General features: G+C 32.1%; 2 protein-coding genes across 4 annotated transcripts; one reads left to right on the top strand and one right to left on the bottom strand.

Annotated features, from left to right (window-relative positions):
• Window positions 1-1,025: 1,025 nt before the first annotated feature.
• On the top strand, window positions 1,026-18,082 carry LOC105331284 (uncharacterized). Of its 3 annotated transcripts, none has more exons than XM_011433402.4 (8): window positions 1,026-1,536; window positions 15,980-16,072; window positions 16,308-16,486; window positions 16,592-16,642; window positions 16,890-17,009; window positions 17,105-17,189; window positions 17,299-17,411; window positions 17,507-18,082. In XM_011433402.4, exons 1-8 carry the CDS (start codon window positions 1,491-1,493, stop codon window positions 17,855-17,857), a joined length of 1,038 nt encoding a protein of 345 aa, XP_011431704.3. In that variant the 5' UTR covers window positions 1,026-1,490; the 3' UTR covers window positions 17,858-18,082. The 3 variants fall into 3 exon arrangements, with proteins under 3 accessions (XP_011431704.3, XP_011431705.3, XP_011431703.3); XM_011433403.4 differs by lacking the exon at window positions 1,026-1,536 and adding an exon at window positions 14,855-15,068; XM_011433401.4 differs by lacking the exon at window positions 1,026-1,536 and adding an exon at window positions 15,676-15,813.
• Window positions 4,322-12,237, bottom strand: LOC105331283 (protocadherin-15). Its single transcript, XM_011433400.4, has 12 exons — window positions 12,056-12,237; window positions 11,405-11,487; window positions 9,863-9,910; window positions 8,688-8,890; window positions 8,195-8,251; window positions 7,987-8,067; window positions 6,639-6,746; window positions 6,405-6,536; window positions 6,134-6,274; window positions 5,938-6,022; window positions 5,735-5,832; window positions 4,322-5,149 (listed from the first exon to the last, which is right to left on the bottom strand). The coding sequence occupies exons 2-12, from the start codon at window positions 11,472-11,474 to the stop codon at window positions 4,544-4,546; spliced, it is 1,629 nt and encodes a 542-aa protein (XP_011431702.3). The 5' UTR covers window positions 11,475-11,487; window positions 12,056-12,237; the 3' UTR covers window positions 4,322-4,543.
• Window positions 18,083-18,338: the final 256 nt, after the last annotated feature.

Raw genomic sequence — 18,338 nt, 5'->3', positions numbered from 1 at the left:
TTACAAGTACCAATAAGATCGAATATTGAATTTTTGAAATGTAAAACATATACATATCTTTGAATTCACCGTCAAGAGAGTCCAATGATATTGCCTTTACAAGAATCATTATTATCGTTTAATGTAAATTCCCTCACACGTTGCCCAGCTTCCTTTAAATAAAAACTTAAATGTGTGCCCAAGTTTGTATAAACACCTGTATTATGCAATACACACAGAGCACTATAGGTTTAATAACAGTTCAACTAGACCACTTCAATTTCGCTGCCTGTATTATAGATTTTGTATCGTTACACTTGTTACAGATTCATTACGTCGTGATTCATTATAAAGGCTTTGTTTAAAATTCATTTACCAAACAATTTGTAGGAAGATTTTTAAATCTATCTGACTTTAAATAGATTTTTGTCATTATTGATTGTATATTAACTTTGTCGGACAATTAACTGTGACTTAAGGAATTATGATCCTTAGCTTCATCTCTAAAACCGTTAAGGTACAATGACCCACTGACAAGAGAAATAACTCTAGCAAATGAGATATACGAGGTTACTGTATCACCATTTAATGTTTCAAGTATCCAAAAAAAGTAATCTCTACCTTTTTTCCTATGAAAGTAGATGTTTTATTAATTCATTTTTTTCACCTTGTGAAGTGGTTACGGTGTCACCGATGACTGATTATAATTATTATCACCAATAAGGAATCTTTCTGTTCATTTTTATAGTAGATTTCCCGTGAGTTCCATGATTTAAAAAGCGTATAGTTACTTTTCTTACACAACAGTGAAACATATTTAAATTTAGTGTTTTGGAAACAAATCACTATTCATAAACGTTCAATATACTTTTTTTTCAATTTAGTGTATCACCACATTTAGCTGCCTCGATCAATATCCTTACTAAACGCATATCATTTGTCTCTGTGTTCGCAACCTCCAAAGCAATAAAATGATTTGACAATGAACACATATAAAAAAGATTCTGTCAATCCCCATTTCCTTTTTTCAATGGCTCGCGGACAGCCACGTAGAGATGATAATTGTGTTCATCATTTGTGTTGCAATCAATGCCCAGTACGTCTGTCTTCCTGTATAATAGAAATAAAGTACTGACACAGATCACATAGTGATATTCCTGGAATGATTAAGTTTTTTGTAAGGAAAAATCTGAGACTGAGAATTAATGATTTATTTGGGATATCTATTCAACTGGAAACCATTTTAATATCCATATATTGACGTTTGCCTCGAACCTTTGGTACGCCTTTTCAGACCGTTGTTTGACTTCAGACTTTTTAATGAAGAGAAGGACTAGAATCGATAAACAATATTTTAACAGAGAGGTTAATTATAAGCTACACAATATATGCACATATGTACACATCTCTTCTAAGTGAAATGGAATCTTTTGTCGCTCATTCTCACCAGCACTGAGATCGAAGCAGATGCTGCTAAAGTCAGTGTGCATTCATATCAACAAAAATGAAACATGAACTATTATTCAAGTGTTGGAATGATAATTCTTTTGCAATATGGTAAGTAGTCACTTTGACTTCCTTTTAATGAAATCATTATCAAATGTAGATGATTTAGGGAAAAAAACATTTCGTGGTACTACTGTTTTGTAATCATTTATCGTACACTGTTGATGAATTTTTAGCAGTTATGACCTCATGGTAATGAAACTATCTTGGACTTAAAGTTAGAATTTCGTTTTTGGCATTCAAGTTGTTTAAGCGAGCAAACAACAATCAAAATGCTGTTTAAGGTTATTTTTCATATCTTGTTTAACTTGTATACATTCAAATCTCAAAAAATGGTGCATTAATATTTGAAAGTTTTAATGAACTTTTTACTTTGGTCTAAGATCTTTCATGATCTTGAAGTCATCTTGTGTATGTAATGAAAAATATCTTTCCTACACAAATTAGGCATTTGAATCCATATAGTGTGTATCAAATGCATTTTAAATATAATTTTTCATATATAAAATACATTTGTAAATGGGATCTACAGAAAATACACTTAAAATGGTATTAAGTTACGGTATATTTAGATCTTTAATTGTTAAAAAGAATTGGTTTCTTTATCATGGAGGCTTTGTGGTCAATACTCGGACGGTATATTCATGCCAAATTTACTCAAAAGAAAATGTTAGGTCCCTGAACAATTTTTTTTCTAAACAAATCTATGTCGATTCATATCGTATAAAATTGTTACAGTGGAAGTTTTATCTATAAACATGTCATCAATGTCACGTTAAAAGCCTTAACTTAAAGTGTTTATTGTTAAAATAAGTTAAATACACTCTCAAAGTTAAAATAAAATCAGTAATGGAGTTACGATGGTCACTATAGATTGAAACTCATCTGGCATAGCCACCAGGCCCTCGGATCATGTCGCAGATGAGGGCCTTAACCCAGTAATTGTAAATCTATTAATGTTTATTGTAATCTTAGTTCATAATTAACAGTAGTATAAATAAATAATCATTCTGTTAAATAATTATTTTAACTCCACGCAATGTTATTTGAAATTCATCAAAGTCAAAGTCTTCATTATCTTGAGGTAAAAAATTCACATGTGCCTTTGACCTCGTAGCACTGTTATTTATTCCATATTTACCATCCTTTGTTTGTCATAAATAGAATTAATAGGACAAGGCTGATTTAAATCAATTTTAGGTTTAAAGGTGTTAAATCATTCAAACATTGAAAGAAAAATAGTTTACTTTCGTTTTCCATTACTTTTGACTAACAAGGTTGAGCAAAAAGGAGTACTGTGGTGCTCAGTTTTAAGGACTACAAAGGCCTGGAATTTTTTAATTAATATATGTTACATTAAAGATTATTAATTCATAAATCAATAAACGGCAATTTGTAATGATTTAACTTTTCGTATCAATTACTCATTGCAAAATTTTAAAAAGGTTCTGCTGTTCAACTTTACCCTTTTAGAAATTCAATTCTAAATGGCGAGGCGTAAGTTAGTATGAGGACGAAACACATGTAGATCCACGAATTGTAAAGTCTAAGGAGCTGACCAAAAACACGACAACAAAAATGTTTAAAAATTTACGATTGATTGATTTGTGTTTGATTCATTGTTTATATATACGAGCCATTAGAAATGATACACTTATATGAAGACACGGCATCGCCAGTAAAGACATTCATGTCTAATCCATTAAACAGTTCGGGGATCTATATCGTGACAGCACATACTGCGACATGGGACCTTAGGGTCACTTTAGCACGATCCGCAATTTTCTTTCTAAAAGCCGAGTGCCTTGCAAATTGCTTCCTGTGTTTGCCATTAACCCCCCTAGTATGCACACGAAGGAGCAAGCAGGCTTTTAACGACACCGCATTACGAAGCAGATACTGAACATGTTCACAGGAAAGCTATAAAATTTACATCAAACTATGAAAAGTTTTATTGTGACATTGATATTAAGACATGTATGAAAAGCAATGCGACAAGAAATCAATACGGTCCCAGGTGATACTAACATCAGCTGAGGTGATGAGCGATTGATCTCTAAGAAACACGTTTTTGAACATGCAGATAATGTTTGTGCGATTTAAAATAAGCTGTCAGTAATTGTCTGCCGAACTGAGGAGCAACATAAAATGATACTTGATAGTGTCATAAAATACAAAATAAAAATAGGGTAACTTTTCAACTGAAAGAGATTCACAGTTTTGTAATCAACATTTAAAGAAAGAATCTTGAACCTTCATGAACGTATGTACATTGATGACATTTCTTAGAAATCATTCAAGGTCATTTGTCTAAATTTTGGAGCTGAGCTAACGAGGTGCAAGATATTCTACTTTTACATACTTGAAGATAATTAAGAAATGCAAGATATTTAAAAATGAAGCACGTTTATACACATCGCGCTTTTAAGCTTCGGTTTTATTCCGTCGACGAGTGGATGCATAATGGTTTAGCCATATCTGTTTTTCAGTATGTCAACATTTCAATATTTGGTAGTCATCTTATATTCGTTATTCAAATGTACCGAATTTATACAGAATGTCTTCCTATGTTTATGGCAAAAACGTGTTCCATCTGGATCATACTATAAATTCTAGCATTCATCCCAGATAGAGACTGGGCTTGGTATGAAAGAATATACTGAGCATGTCCCACCACTGTTGTCAACGTTAAAACTTAAATTCAGGGGCATATGGGATTAACAAATACGGGATATAATATCAGAGGTAAAGTAATGAGCCAATAGAAATAGTAGAGATAGAACAGTATTACCATAATATTGTTAATCTTTTATGATTTAAGGAAGAGACGAATCGGTTGACATAAAAAGACACGCTTTATTCCACATTCACAACACACTTTACTCTACATTTATTTGTTCATTTTACATGTCTACGAATAGGAAAAATTAAAAATAACTTTTTTGCAAAAAGAAAAGCTCTGCAATGTTTCCTGATAAAAAAAAAAGCCACCTTAATGTATCACAGTCTACTTATGGCACTTGTCTAATATCGTCACAATAGTCGAATCAAAACAACACTACTCAAGATAGCCATTTTGGACAGTGATCCAGTACTTAGGATCCAGTCTTTGTTCTTTGATACTTCGCGTAGATCTTTTAATTTTAGATTTTGTGCCCTGCCTGAAGAAGTCAATATCGGCCTCCATATCATATTTTCTAGTCCCATCAAATATCTCTTGCTCCTTCTTCCTTCGTTTTCTCGAACGTTTTTTGAATTCGTCGGTTCCTATCATCATGTCCGCAGTCGTTATTGGTGGCAACGCGTTACCCTTGCCTTCAGATGACGTCATAAACATGGCGTACGATTGTAACAGCTCCTGTCTACTATTGCTGAGTTCCTTCTCGTTTTGAAGGGCATCGCGAGACGTGGACTGACTGGAACTTACGTCGCCAGGTTTTACCATCTTCTCTCTTTGTCTTTTGCAATATATCACTAGGGCCAAAACCAGGGCGCCAATTATAATGACAGCCACGATGGCAACAACGATGACGATTATCGTCATATTGTCGTCTGTCTCCTTCACCACTGACCTTCCCACGTTAGGCTGACTCCCTGATGAAGAGTTCGTTTTAACCAGCATGTTGGCAAGAGCAAATCTTTGAAGGGCGGAAATTTCTGTCACCTGTAAAGAATTGTACATCATCTATACAGTTAATCAACTAAATATATTTGTTATACTTTCATGTTAAATACTGAAATCTGATTGGTTAAGACGCAGTTAATAATATTTACTATTACCCTCAGCGTTAGCAACACACTTGGCAACGGGTAACATTAAAAAATGTTACATGCGCGAAAATTATGCGCGTACGGTTCGCTGTAGAATTCACGTTATTCCTATATAAAAGCAGTAAAATTTTCTTAAAAATTTTAAAAAAGACATTCAGTATAACAAAATAAATAGTGCCTGTTTGGGAGGATAACAGTTGAAATTGACACCCCCCGAAAACCATTGTCAACCTCCGCTTCGCGTCGGTTGACAATGGTTTTCTCGGGGTGTCAATTTCAACTGTTACCCTCCCAAACAGGCACTATTTATATAATACTACGTGTGGATTCGTCGTTTTGAACATAAGTTTTTCAAATCAACTTATCTATTTGATAGTATATATTCTGGTATATTATGTTTACCAATAGTTAGATACATGAATATTGATTTTTGAGAATGATTTTAAAAATGGTTGATAAAGGATGTTATTTTGAGTACCTTGACGATCAAAGCTACTGTTGACAAAACCGGAGAAAGTGCAGTTACGATGCCAGTGTTTGGGTCAATCCTGAACGCACTGTGATACCCAGCAGAGTCTAAAATATAAGTATCACTCAATTCAATATTAGACCATTAATTTCCATCACTAGAATCATTGTGTCATACTTTATATCAGTTCTAATTTACGATTTCCAGTTTACCATTAAGAAGACTGTATTGTACAGCATGTTGTTTGTCCTGGTCAACAGCTTTTAGAGCTGCAGGTGTAACATTAGTCAGGGCACCCTATACGAAAATAAAAACGGATCTCAGAACATTATTATATACTAATTAAATCTTTAGTCTTAACTCACAAAAGTAATTGATTGAGTCATATTATTGAGCGTTTACAAGTACCCTAAAGCCGTCTGGGACGATTGTCGTATAACTCGGAGTACATCCACTGTCACAGTTGGGAATGATAAAGGCAGGTGGAAGGTCGTCTTCGTTGATTATCGTAAAGTTAAAGAGGGCATCATCTCTCCGTCCCCCATGGTCCTGAAATTACACAGCTCCATTTTATACATGTAACACAACAGACTTTTTCAAAACAAGATCAACGGACGATAGCACATGCTTTTTCCTTCTTTATGTAGTAATGTTCGTTCTGATTTTCTAAACTAATTACCTGGACAGTAACGCGGATGAGGAACGTCGGTATCTTCCCACTTGCGACAATGGCATCGTAGTCTACGACCTTTTGGAGCATGATATCGGGACTTGTTCCAGTTTTCATGACAAAATACGGAGTACCGTCAAACTGTTAGACAATGGGTAAAATCATTATTTATCAGAAAGGTCTTTGCATATTAATTTTTCTTTTATAAAAATTACAATTCAGTTTATTATCAACAAAGCTTACTTCCTCAAGGTCTTTGGATATGGTGTATGTTAGTGAATTATCAGCCTCATCTATGTCCCTGTCTGTGACGTCACTTATTGTGTACACCAAAGAGCCCATGGCTGTACTCTGTTCAGATAGTAGCAATAAACATGCATTTTGTCACACGAGTATTGTGTACATTATCTATGACTCGGCATTGAACTTAAATGTTTGACAATTATAGAATATTCCACTGTTGTTTTGATCTTGGCCCTGGTATAAGCTCAAACAGTTAGTTCAAGCACGAAGACTTATCTCAACCTTTTGGGTTGAAAATATTTCCACATTCAGATTGATTTTTGAACCGCATTTTTATGTCGACGCGAAGGGAAAGTGTGCAGTCTTTAAAGCTATACACGCTATAATTTGCGTCAATTTTGAATAAAGGGGAAAATGTATGTGTTTGATTACTAATAAAAGTTACCTTTATTCTGTTAATTATAATGCTCAATTCGATCACGTAACAAATATATCAAATATTAAACAATAAAAAATATTTATTTTCCTGCCAGGAAAGTAATGCCTCCTCGTGAATATCAATCTATCACGTGATATCGACAGCTAAATTTAGCCTATCATACCAAAACTGGTGAAGGGTCAACATCTTCATAATTGTGATAGTTTCACAAAGGAAAGGATATTTTCAGTAAAGCATAAATTTGTCCGATATACGAGTACAAACAAAAGAAAAAAATACAAGCCTGTGAGTAGATATGAATACTTCCTTTAAAAAAATGACGTAGACCTGTGTTTTTCCCCTATGTGCTATTTATAGATCCTATAAGTGTTAATGCAGAAGTAAGGGTATTGTCCTTTACAAAAATTTAGATTATTGATAATCAAAATTTGTACATGACAACTAATCAAAATTTGTACATGACAGTATCGTGAATGGCAAGCGTATTTTACTCATTATACATGTATGTATTTCAAATTAACAACTGTTAAGCATATTAAAAATCAAGTTGGATATTTAATTAGGCAAACAATAACGACCACCTAGTTCTCCGCGGACATGCGCAATGAGGTCGGTTTGCTCTTCCTTCATCAATATTCATGAAAAGGTATATTTTCCTGGCAGGAAAATAAACAATTAAAAATCTATATCTTTGTAACGAGATGGAATTCACCCTTGTAATTTAGAGATTAAGGACAACTTTTATAAGTAGACAAACACATGCGTTTTCACTGTCATTCAAAATTGACGCAAATTATAGCGTGTATAGCTTTAAAATGCAGTTTCCAAAATAATTCAAGTGTAAAATTTAAATTTATTGCCAAATTTATATGAGATCTTTTTTTTATTATGAAATTATTGTATTTGTACCTCGTTCACATTTATATGATAGTAGTTTTTTCCAAACTCGGGTGGAAATTCGTTCACAGACTCCACAATAACTATCATGTCCTGAAATTGATAAGAATTTGGATTATTTTAAAATGTACAGTTTCAGATTTCTATTCAACCTGGTATGTTTATGTTCACGATTGCTCTGTTATATGTTGGAGGATTAAGTTACATATTGTGGTCTTACCGTAACGGTAGATGTCGCACCGCAAGATATTCTTAGTTTCACATTAGTGACAACCAACTGTAGAATAAAAAGACAAATATTATAAATCATAACAAATATACTAAAAGATCAGACGTACGTGTTTATTAGACTCAGAAACATACATGCTGAAATTTTACGAAAGCATGTAAGAATATTTGACCTGCGATTAATTTCAAAACTGTGAGTTTTGAATTATTTACCATTATCTTCCATTATCTTTTTAAATATCTTTATATGTAATTCATTAATAAATGTTACGATCTAAATCATCAACCACGATATCTAATTACACCCGAAATGTAGCAGTACATTTATGCCGTTTAAAACCCAGTTACTTATAAACAGAAATTGTTTCATATATAACCTAGAGAAATGAATCGTACAATAAATTCCTATTTTTAATCGAGAAGTTCGTACTCCTAACTTTTGCTTAACTGAGAAGAAAAATCATATATTTTTTTTCATTACCTACCCCTATAAAGTCCAAAAGACTTTCTTTATCAATTGGTTTCGTGACAAATATTGATACAGAGACGTTGTTTCTATTTGATAGAAAATATTCCTGTATTTTTGCTCGTATTTCAATAGACAGAGTACTCCATGGATGCCCAGATACTTCAATTATATTCCACGTGAATGTTTCTTCAATCGGGATTGAGTTGTTCAGTATACTACCTAAATATTAAAAAACAAAAATTCTTGCTTTTAACAAGCAAATCGTCAATTATTCTTTAAATAAATAATGAAGTAAGTAAATTATAAAATTCAACATAAATATTGTTGAACTGATAACAACATATACAATGTATAATTACATATCCAAAGAGTTCGGTTTTTAGTTCTTTTAATACTTGATTTTCCTTCAAAAGTTTTTAAAGTGAATAATCAGATATTTTACTAAAACATTAGTCTAAGGAAATGGTAGTTACACATATATTCTTTAAAACAGAGTTATGTCATAAAATATTGATGTAAATCATTATAATTTAAAACATTCAAAATCATCATGTTTGTTAAGGTTATGTAAAACTAGTATGGAATCTAGTAAGACGAACCTTTCCGAACCTATATACAGTCTAATATAGAACGACATGTTTCAACGGCACGAACATTCAAACGGGCCAACACATGCCCCGGTAAATCGTTCAATAAAACCATAGATTAAATAAGGTACTGAGAGTAAATCTCTCTGGGCTAATAATTGGTCACATGATATTCATTCTGATTTCAATTTTTTCCTTACTTTGATTGAAGTATTTTTATTCATGACTTATTTTTATTCGTTGTCATCCGATAATTGTAAGCAAAGAGTTTGAAACAGAAGCATATTTTCTATATTTAGGTGACAATATTTTCCTTCTTGTATTGGTATTTTTTAAGAACATGTTCTGTGAGAGGTGAAAACACACCAAGTTTCTTCGTTCTTAGTTATTCCTTTCATTATAATTGCCTTTTTTCGGGAGGGTAGGGGCCACTATTTATTTTATAAATTAGAACACGTGTATCCAGAAACAAAGAACAAAGAGTTTTAAAGAATTTAAGACCCCATAATTATACCGGTAGTTACAACAATATTTTGTTTATACTTTCCTGGGTAGAATTAACTGAATTAATAAACAATACAATACAGAAGAAAATGTTACTCACCAGAGGCATCTTCTTTTATTGTTACAAAATTAGGCACATCACATGCTCCTGAATTTGAAGAGAACACTTCATTTGTAATTGTTCTTATTGCCTTGTCTGAATATATGTATGAAATGTTGATATAAAAACCTAGTTTTATCTGCCTTCAAGAGTAAGGTTTTTTAAGGTTAGTGTCTCCTCAGTCTGCTAATGTTTTCATTTTATCTAGTAAAAATGCTTCTCAAAAGAAAAAAATTCCTCAAACTGTATTCATGTATAAAAAGTACTCATTATTTTCGGTTTAAGAAAATGCTATAATGTTTAGTCGGGCACATAGCGTAAGCAATAGCAAGCCTATAGTACGGCGCATGAACGTAGAATATACATGTATAGCATCTCATTTGGTCATTTTAATTTTACATCTGATACATTTAAACATCACACGATACTCTTCTTTCTTCTTTTCCATGATATTCTAAATAGTTCGAGTTTGCAATATTAAGTTGCTAAGCGACGGAATACATTTTTATACTGGTAACTTCTACCATCCCGTTGTCAAGCTGAGAGTACATGGTCAAATTGTTGTGGGAGTTGTTTTAAGAGCGAAACAATGCAACATTTAAATCTAAGTTAGGGTGTTAAATATCCAACGATTTATTAAATTTACGATATCAATATAAATATTATAAACATGCCTATAAAAAACTCAGTTAAATCATGAATAATGAAACAATGTGTTTATTTAGTCTTTAAAAAATGCCATGTCATGAAAACGTTTTCCATACACATCAAATGAGCACGGATACCTGTACTTTAAGTACTTCGATTTTTTTTAATCTATTCATTTATAATTATTATATTTTGTATTATTTCCGCTAGTGGGAGAAAAGGAAATTAGGATGGTTACGTGGATGTTATTATAAAGTTATAATAGCATGATTGTCCAGCTACATTGTAATTGAAAAAAAAAAACCAAGTACTTTGTGTAAAATTTAAGCAGACGGGGGGAGGGGGTGTTGAATCCATGACCTTGTAAGATGAGATGATATCACTGTTTAACCCCTAAGCCGTAAATGGTCACATTTTTAATAGACCTAAATTTTAATTTATTTTGATATTATTCAATGAACTGCTAGAACTCTCGATCTTTCGCAAAAAGGGAAACATTCTTCTCCAAATGGTTACTTATTGGCAAAGATAAAATCAACGCATGACATAATACAAAAATCAAAACCTCTCTAGTTATAGTTGATTTTTGTACATTGACAGTTATTAAAGTGAATTTGATTATGATTTAATGCACAATCACCCAGCAATATGTTCTACTCGTAAATCCTTTCTTTTTTGTCTTTCAAGGATAAGTTTATAACTGTATCGTCTTTCCTATAAGAAATTCAATTGCTCAAAAACTAAACATTGCCAACTACAAATAAAAAAAACCCTGCAAAACACGAGAATGATACTGAACGTTTACACTTTTTTGCTTTAAAATCAATCAGAATTGGTTTGTTTTTTGTTTTTTTGTGAATGTATATCAAGCTTGTTCTTACACTAAACAATTACCTTGAGCATGAGATATTAAAAGCGCAAAACATAGCAGGAAACATCCCTTTGATATGCCCAGATTTCTCATGGTTTTTAGTTTTCTGAAGCAAATAAAAAACAAAAACAAGTCATGGTTAATTTTGTGCATGTTATGATGTAACACATGATAATAATGAATTCACTTTGCAATGCATTCGTGTTTATGCGTCATTCATTTGATGATTTGTATATTCGTGTCTGTGTCAAATAGTCCAACCCTTTGGATTAAAATTCAAAATTAAAATGGATATAGCCATATGTGGATATGTAAACATATAATGTTCGCGGTCATAAATAATAAGATAGGGAATATCCACGTAAGTTATCGATTGTCAGATTGGATAGATAAGACGAATGAAGAAAGAAATTATATATTTAGAGATATTAATATATATATAAAGGGTTTATAAATTCAGTGACATTTTTACAGTCTCACTTGCCAAATAAATGAAATTATCAGAAACAGTAAATTAAGGTGATCGAATAAGCATCATAAAACTCGATCAGACATGTCCGTTATTGAAGGCTGTAACATTACAGAAAATTTGTAATAAAACATCATCTGTTACAGAAGTCGTTCAATACTAACATTTTTTCTCTTGCTATATACAGCTTGTTTATATAACTTACATTTATTTCTTATGACAGATGATCCCTATATGTTGAAATGGCGATGTCTCCATAGTGGTGAAACATTATCCAAAAACGCACCCAGTTCTCTACTGTTGTCCTTCTTCACGAAAAGTACAAACAAGAAAACACGAAAAATATTACTAAATTACCAAAAGATATGTATTTTTTCCAGACTGCAAGTGTTGTCCATGGTAACAGGCCCGTTTTTCTATTTCCGTGATATCCGTATTTTGTCATTAGCGCGACCCATCGGGTGGTGTGTTTCGTTCGTCAGGTAGCCTGATAAGCTACTACTTCGGAGAGGAAAGTTTGATAAGGAATAGGTAAACTGGGTGTGAGCTGATAAGGCCCTCTCTTACAATATGCATAGGGCCTATTTTAATTCATCACTAATGTAAGGTATACTTAATCTCCAATACAAGAAAAGCATTTGTACACCAGACTACAATTTATTCAGAACTCTGGCAAACGATTTGTTTGACTTGCGATTTTGATATTGTCAACCAAGTTATTCCGAAATTTTATTTTACCAAGCACCCATCTCCTAGGATTTGCGGACTACACAAAATTAGTTACACACAATGTACATCATGCAAATTCTTCTCTAAAATAAAAAAGTTTTCTTTTTCCAAGAAACTGAGGCCATTTATAATCGAGGTTATGATTGTTTACGTCTCTGTTTCATAATAAAATGTGTAATCAATATTTAAAATTGACGACCAAAGAATTCAACATTTTGAAAAATCAATAGCGTCATAATTATCCAGAATTAAATTTTAACGGGGAAAGATAACACTATCTGCATAATTCAAGAAAAACAAAGGTCCCTAAATCATGACCCAATCCTCGAATTGATTTTCCTTAACACGGTTATAACTTGAAGCAAGGAATATAAAGTTGTTCTCCGCGATAGCATTTTAATGTTTACATTGTTGATCAAATAATAATAAAACGTTGCCGAGACCGCCGTGAGAAGAATGTAACGTTTAAAGATTACTTATTTTTGACAAGCGCTGATTTACCTGTGCTGTACGAAAGACATGAGGGCTTTCTTGATAATTGATTTTGCAAAGGAGTGCATATCTTTGTCAAAGAATGTCACCGAAACTGTCACATTGTTATTTCCAGGCCTGAATTATTATTGATTAACCTGCCTAACTGTTTGATTTATACAGCTATTTTGTTTGATATGCGTAAGTTGAAGTGCACATATGAAACATTTTTAATTATAAGGGGGAAAATACCGGCGTTATAAGTAGGTAAAAAAAAAGCTTTATAATATAAAATTACGCTAACTGACCCTCTAGTACTGAATAAATCTTTTCTTTCTTTTTTTTTGGTATCTAGACATATATATAATAAATAAATATTCTTGTTCAATCCATTGCTTTTCCTTGTTATTGTTAAAGGTGATTTTTTTTTTGAAAATGAAATACTATATTTACATGGACAGTAGCTGGCCATGACCGTCAAGCCCTCTTAAATAAAGTTCAAATGGACTGATACCAAACGTTAACTGTTTTGGGATTCCAGCTCCGGTGAATTCAAATTGTAGTTACATTAGGTTTTTAATAGTGGGTCATAAACAGTAACACAATTTTTATTCCAAAATTTTACCTGAAGCTCTGAAGACAGTGGAACACTGACTTTACCTACCGAGTTAAAGAAAATGAATGACCGTAAAAACCCATGCAGTCCTCCCACGTTTTAGAGACGTGCTTTACCAGGAAAGCCCAGTAATATTCTAATTAAGTTAATAACTGTGTATTCATCGTGGTATTCTCACGTTGTTTCGCCGCCCAAATCTGATGCAACACCGGTTCTTGTTTTTTTTTTTTTTACATTGTTTTGTTAATTCTTCGCGTTCTAATATTCTTACGCAAAGATAACGTAATAATTGCGTGTCCACAGCGTGGTATTAAGTGAATTGTAAATAAATTTTAAATCACGATCAATTTTGTTATTTAAAAGAATCAAAAATATTTACAATGAAATGAAGTTTTTATGACATTTTTTGTTTATTTGATAACTGATGGTTTATTTCGTCCATACTATCCATATCTAATGAAATAATAATTTTGTGATAGTGATTTTTCAATAATTTACAATATATATCATCCATTTTGTTAAAGCTTGTAAGACCATTAGTACATGTAACTTAATTAACAAAAAAATGTTCAGAAAACAATTAATTTTTCTAAAAAAAAAAATCTTTATTTTTTGTATTGATTATCTGCTACACACTTCGCCATGTGTATCAACTTCTGATGACGAACTCCTCTTATCACCGCTTAAATTGTCTTGTTTAAGGCGTCACCATCAATAGTTTCGAGCATACATCATCCTTACACTCGCAGACCCGTCACCTATGACGTCATGTAATTGCTTTCTACACAAAGGAGTGATGATCAACAGAATTTCAGTGCACTCAGCTTTGCCATTTATCTCTTTTACATTATTTTTATATTTTTTTTCCATAATATTTATTTTATTTATTTTAAATATTGATTGCTTTTTATAAGTGATGATGCAGGCACCTATGACATAATCATATACAGTCATAAATGTGTGTCAAGAACACTTTGTTTAACATTCTGACGACTTGTGGTAATCAATAATGATGATTTTGTATGATCTACGATATCATAAATACTAAATTGATAATGCAACACAGACACATAATCATAACAAACAGATAAAAATCAATAGATATTTTGCTCTGAATTTGCCTCATATTTATAATTAAGTTCGAACGAGTTATAAAATGAGTTCCCAATTCTTCAGTCTTGCACGATCACTTAAAACCTGTGTGTTCAATGGCCTAGAGTAAACAGAGAAATTGATTCCCTTTTTATTAAATACCAAAAGTTCTTCAGCTCCTGTGGCTGAGCGATAAAACCATTAAATAACGTCCCACTTCCTGCCGGCTTTGCCAAAGACCCAATGTCATTCTTTGGACCATGCTTATTTGGATGATATCAAATGCGGTTCCTTCTCGCTGTCATATCAAGTAAGACATAAGATAGAAAAACAGAAAATTATATGCAGTATAATTTTATTTGTAATTTTAAAACTTCATAAAGTTGATTTTCAATTTATGTCGGATAGATGATCTCTCTGAATTGATCTGCTTTCTGAAACTGAAAAAAATACTTTTTTATTTTGATCAATTTTTTATCAGTAGGGATGTTGTATCTAAAGGAACAATGAACATAATTCCCTCTATATAAAAGGAAATGGCATTTAATTTTAATACAGTATTCCAACAACACAGTACATTGATATTTTAACAGTACTGTTTTAATTTGATCTTGCCAAATTATAACTAAGATCTGTCGCACATTCACCTCAAATTTTTAACAAAGTTATATAAAACTCCCAGTGTTAAAAAAAGATGAATAGTGAAAAACGTGTTTAACAAAAAAGTAAAGTTAAATGAACATATCTTACTGAAAAGCAGCCAAACAAAGTTTGTAAGAAACTTCACATTCTCCGATAACGTTAAAGAATTGCATGTACAGAAGGAAAAAGAAAGCCGGTTGGTTTGTAAACTTTTGATAAAATTTATCAGTTACAAAACCAACAAGATAAACAGACCCTACATTAACGGATTTAACTTATATGAGATTTGGAAAGTTTGCAATCAAAGATTTTCTATAAATCATTGATCAAATGTTAAACAAAGTCACCACAGCTTGCGAGTATGAGGAGCAATGTTCCGGTCGGAATTATTTTAATTGGCTTTTATTGGTTTGGTAATTGTTGTCTAACAAATTTACTTTTATCATAATATAGTATCGGGTTTCATAACACTCGATATTACTTCTTGTTTTTTTTTTCAATTCTTAAACCTTTGGGTCATTAAAGAATAAAAATTATGATTACAAGAGTTGATTTGATTAAGTAACTTTTGTATTGTAGTGCTCACTCAGTCCATAGCAGACCCTAAGGACTGTAGTTCCTTCATCCAGCATCTTCCAAAAAACATCACCATTAGAGAATCATCGCCCCTAAGTAAGACAGTTTTGTATCAGGTTCAAGAAGAAGGAAAAATCCCAATTTCAAAGATGAAAACATAATTTTTTATGCATTTTGATTAATATTCACTAGTGTTTGACCAAAGAGAGGTAGAAAATAACCACATAAGCAATATTCTTTTTAGTTTTGCCTTATTGTTGTGCTCTTCTTGCATGGGTCAATGCCAATGCTAATTTATTTTTAATGATGTATCATCTAATATTTTTTGCAGATATATCTATTATTGAGATCCGTTTAAACGCTACAGCTGCCCCTTCATTTATCAACGACATTTACTACTATATTCATCCCGACTGCCTATCGAACCATTTTAAATCTGTTCAAGAGGGCAATAAATGGTCACTCTTTCTACAGAAAGCCATCGACGTTGAATATATCTATCTTGTAGAGGTCAGTCACCATCGACATAAGTTCAGCGAAAACTTTAAGAATTAAATCAATCAGAAATTAAAATATGTAAATGCAATTAAACCAGCCTTTAGTTTTGTTTTTCAGAATAAATTTGTGTTGAAGGACTTCCAAATAGAAATCAAATGTGGATCTTATGTAAGTAAGGTTTCTCAAACAGTTCGTTCAAAACACCTAAAATTATTATTTTATTAACAGAAATACATGTAGTTGGTCAGAATTGTTCATTCTGAAAGATAATAACATGTGAGCGAAAGCGGTGTGGCTTTTCTTTTTATTTTCTAATTTTTTGTTTTAAACAAAAATTTTGTTTGTTTTAAAATTCACATTTACAAAGTTTACCGTGACAAGTTTAAAAACCAAATGCATGATTTTGTTATTGCAGGATAGCATTGTGAATGGTACAGTTATTGACGAGGATGATAATGGACCCATCTTTGCCAACACAAAGTCGACAAACTGTACAATATCAGGGTATAGTGCGAACTCCTACAGAGAATACACGGTAAGAAATTCCAATGATAATATAGACTCCTCTTAAGTGAAACAATAAAGCTGTAGATTTACCATTCTGTTCTTTTTCTTCTCTTGTTTCCAAAGGGTCAGTTAGAAACCAGCCCGGGTGGAATCGAGGCTGCTGATGGCGATGTTACCGGAAATAACGTCACGTACTCATTCCTCTACGGTACGCTATGATAACCGCTTATTATTTTCCAAAAAAGTCCATTGAGCAAATAGATCGTTAAGAGCTCTAGAATTTCATTAAGAAAATTATTACTGTTACTTGCTTTCAGGAGAACCATTTGGATTTAAAGACTATTTCATCATTAATCCTCAGCATGGACATGTTAATAAGACAAGGGAAATAACTGAGGAAGATCCACACAATTTTATGATGATAATACAGGTATTATGGGAATATCTCTTTATTCAAATTTTAAACCATCTCAAAAATAATTAATTTATTGTTTAATCGTTACGCCATAATCTTTTTTATTTCAGGCTACAGAAAATTCAACTTTGGGTAGAACTAAAATTGCAGTGCTAGAAGTGGGTGTTTACGAAAACATACCAGTAGTCTCTTCACAAGTGGAGGCAAACCAGGCTGTTCTGCTCGTCCTACAGGTTCTCAGTGGTATCATCATAATGGTTTTCACTTTTGCGTTCGCTTATATTGTGCATCATCGAATCAAAAAACATGTTGTGAGTCCGAAAATCCCAGACAGTGTGAACACTAGCAAGTTTGACAGTATGGAGGCTGTGACTGAAGATTCCTTTATCCTGGAAAATACCATTGTGCTTACAGAGAGCAATCAAATTAACGGGGGGACTATTAAAGACTCTAAAGAGTGATCATGGAGAGTTAAACAATATAAACAACATGTTATTATCAGCAAAATATTTTGATTCATATTGCCTTTGTATATTTTTCATTATTTTGTATATTATGTGCTTTTATTAATCTACAACAGTTGCTTTAAAAAAAAATAATCGATTTCAAATGCATTTATCAATTCACAAGTTAAAATGTGGTTATAATGTGGTTATCGATTTTATTAAAATTTTTCAATCAAGTTATTCATTGTTGTGTTAAAATAAGCGTTTAAGTTTGATGTGTTCATACACTTATTATTCAAACAAAACATGAATAATATTAATTAATGGTTTTAATAATATATTAATGCATTCGTCAGTACGCCAGTGACAATTTTGAATAATTCTTGATATTTATATTTGATTTAAATCAATTTACTTTTCATGCTGTCAATTCTTGTCTCTAGAAAAAAAAACAATATACCTGTTTCAATATACTTGCATGGTTAGCATTTTAACC

Source organism: Magallana gigas, chromosome 7, assembly GCF_963853765.1.
Source record: "Magallana gigas chromosome 7, xbMagGiga1.1, whole genome shotgun sequence".
In the NCBI taxonomy this organism is placed as follows: domain Eukaryota; kingdom Metazoa; phylum Mollusca; class Bivalvia; order Ostreida; family Ostreidae; genus Magallana; species Magallana gigas.
Note: the sequence above shows the minus strand (reverse complement) of the source record. Positions and strands in the feature narration are given on the sequence as shown.

What these genes read in the sequence shown, in the direction of transcription:
- LOC105331284 (XM_011433401.4), top strand. Translation starts at nt 15,762, where the DNA reads ATGAGGAGCAATGTTCCGGTCGGAATTATTTTAATTGGCTTTTATTGG. An exon ending in AATTGGCTTTTATTGGTTTG is followed by an intron (nt 15,814 to 15,979) that starts GTAATTGTTGTC and finishes TTTGTATTGTAG; the next exon opens with TGCTCACTCAGTCCATAGCA. An exon ending in CACGTACTCATTCCTCTACG is followed by an intron (nt 17,190 to 17,298) that starts GTACGCTATGAT and finishes ACTTGCTTTCAG; the next exon opens with GAGAACCATTTGGATTTAAA.
- LOC105331283 (XM_011433400.4), bottom strand. Translation starts at nt 11,474, where the DNA reads ATGAGAAATCTGGGCATATCAAAGGGATGTTTCCTGCTATGTTTTGCG. An exon ending in TATCCAAAGACCTTGAGGAA is followed by an intron (nt 6,537 to 6,638) that starts GTAAGCTTTGTT and finishes ATTGTCTAACAG; the next exon opens with TTTGACGGTACTCCGTATTT. An exon ending in CAGTAGCTTTGATCGTCAAG is followed by an intron (nt 5,150 to 5,734) that starts GTACTCAAAATA and finishes AATTCTTTACAG; the next exon opens with GTGACAGAAATTTCCGCCCT.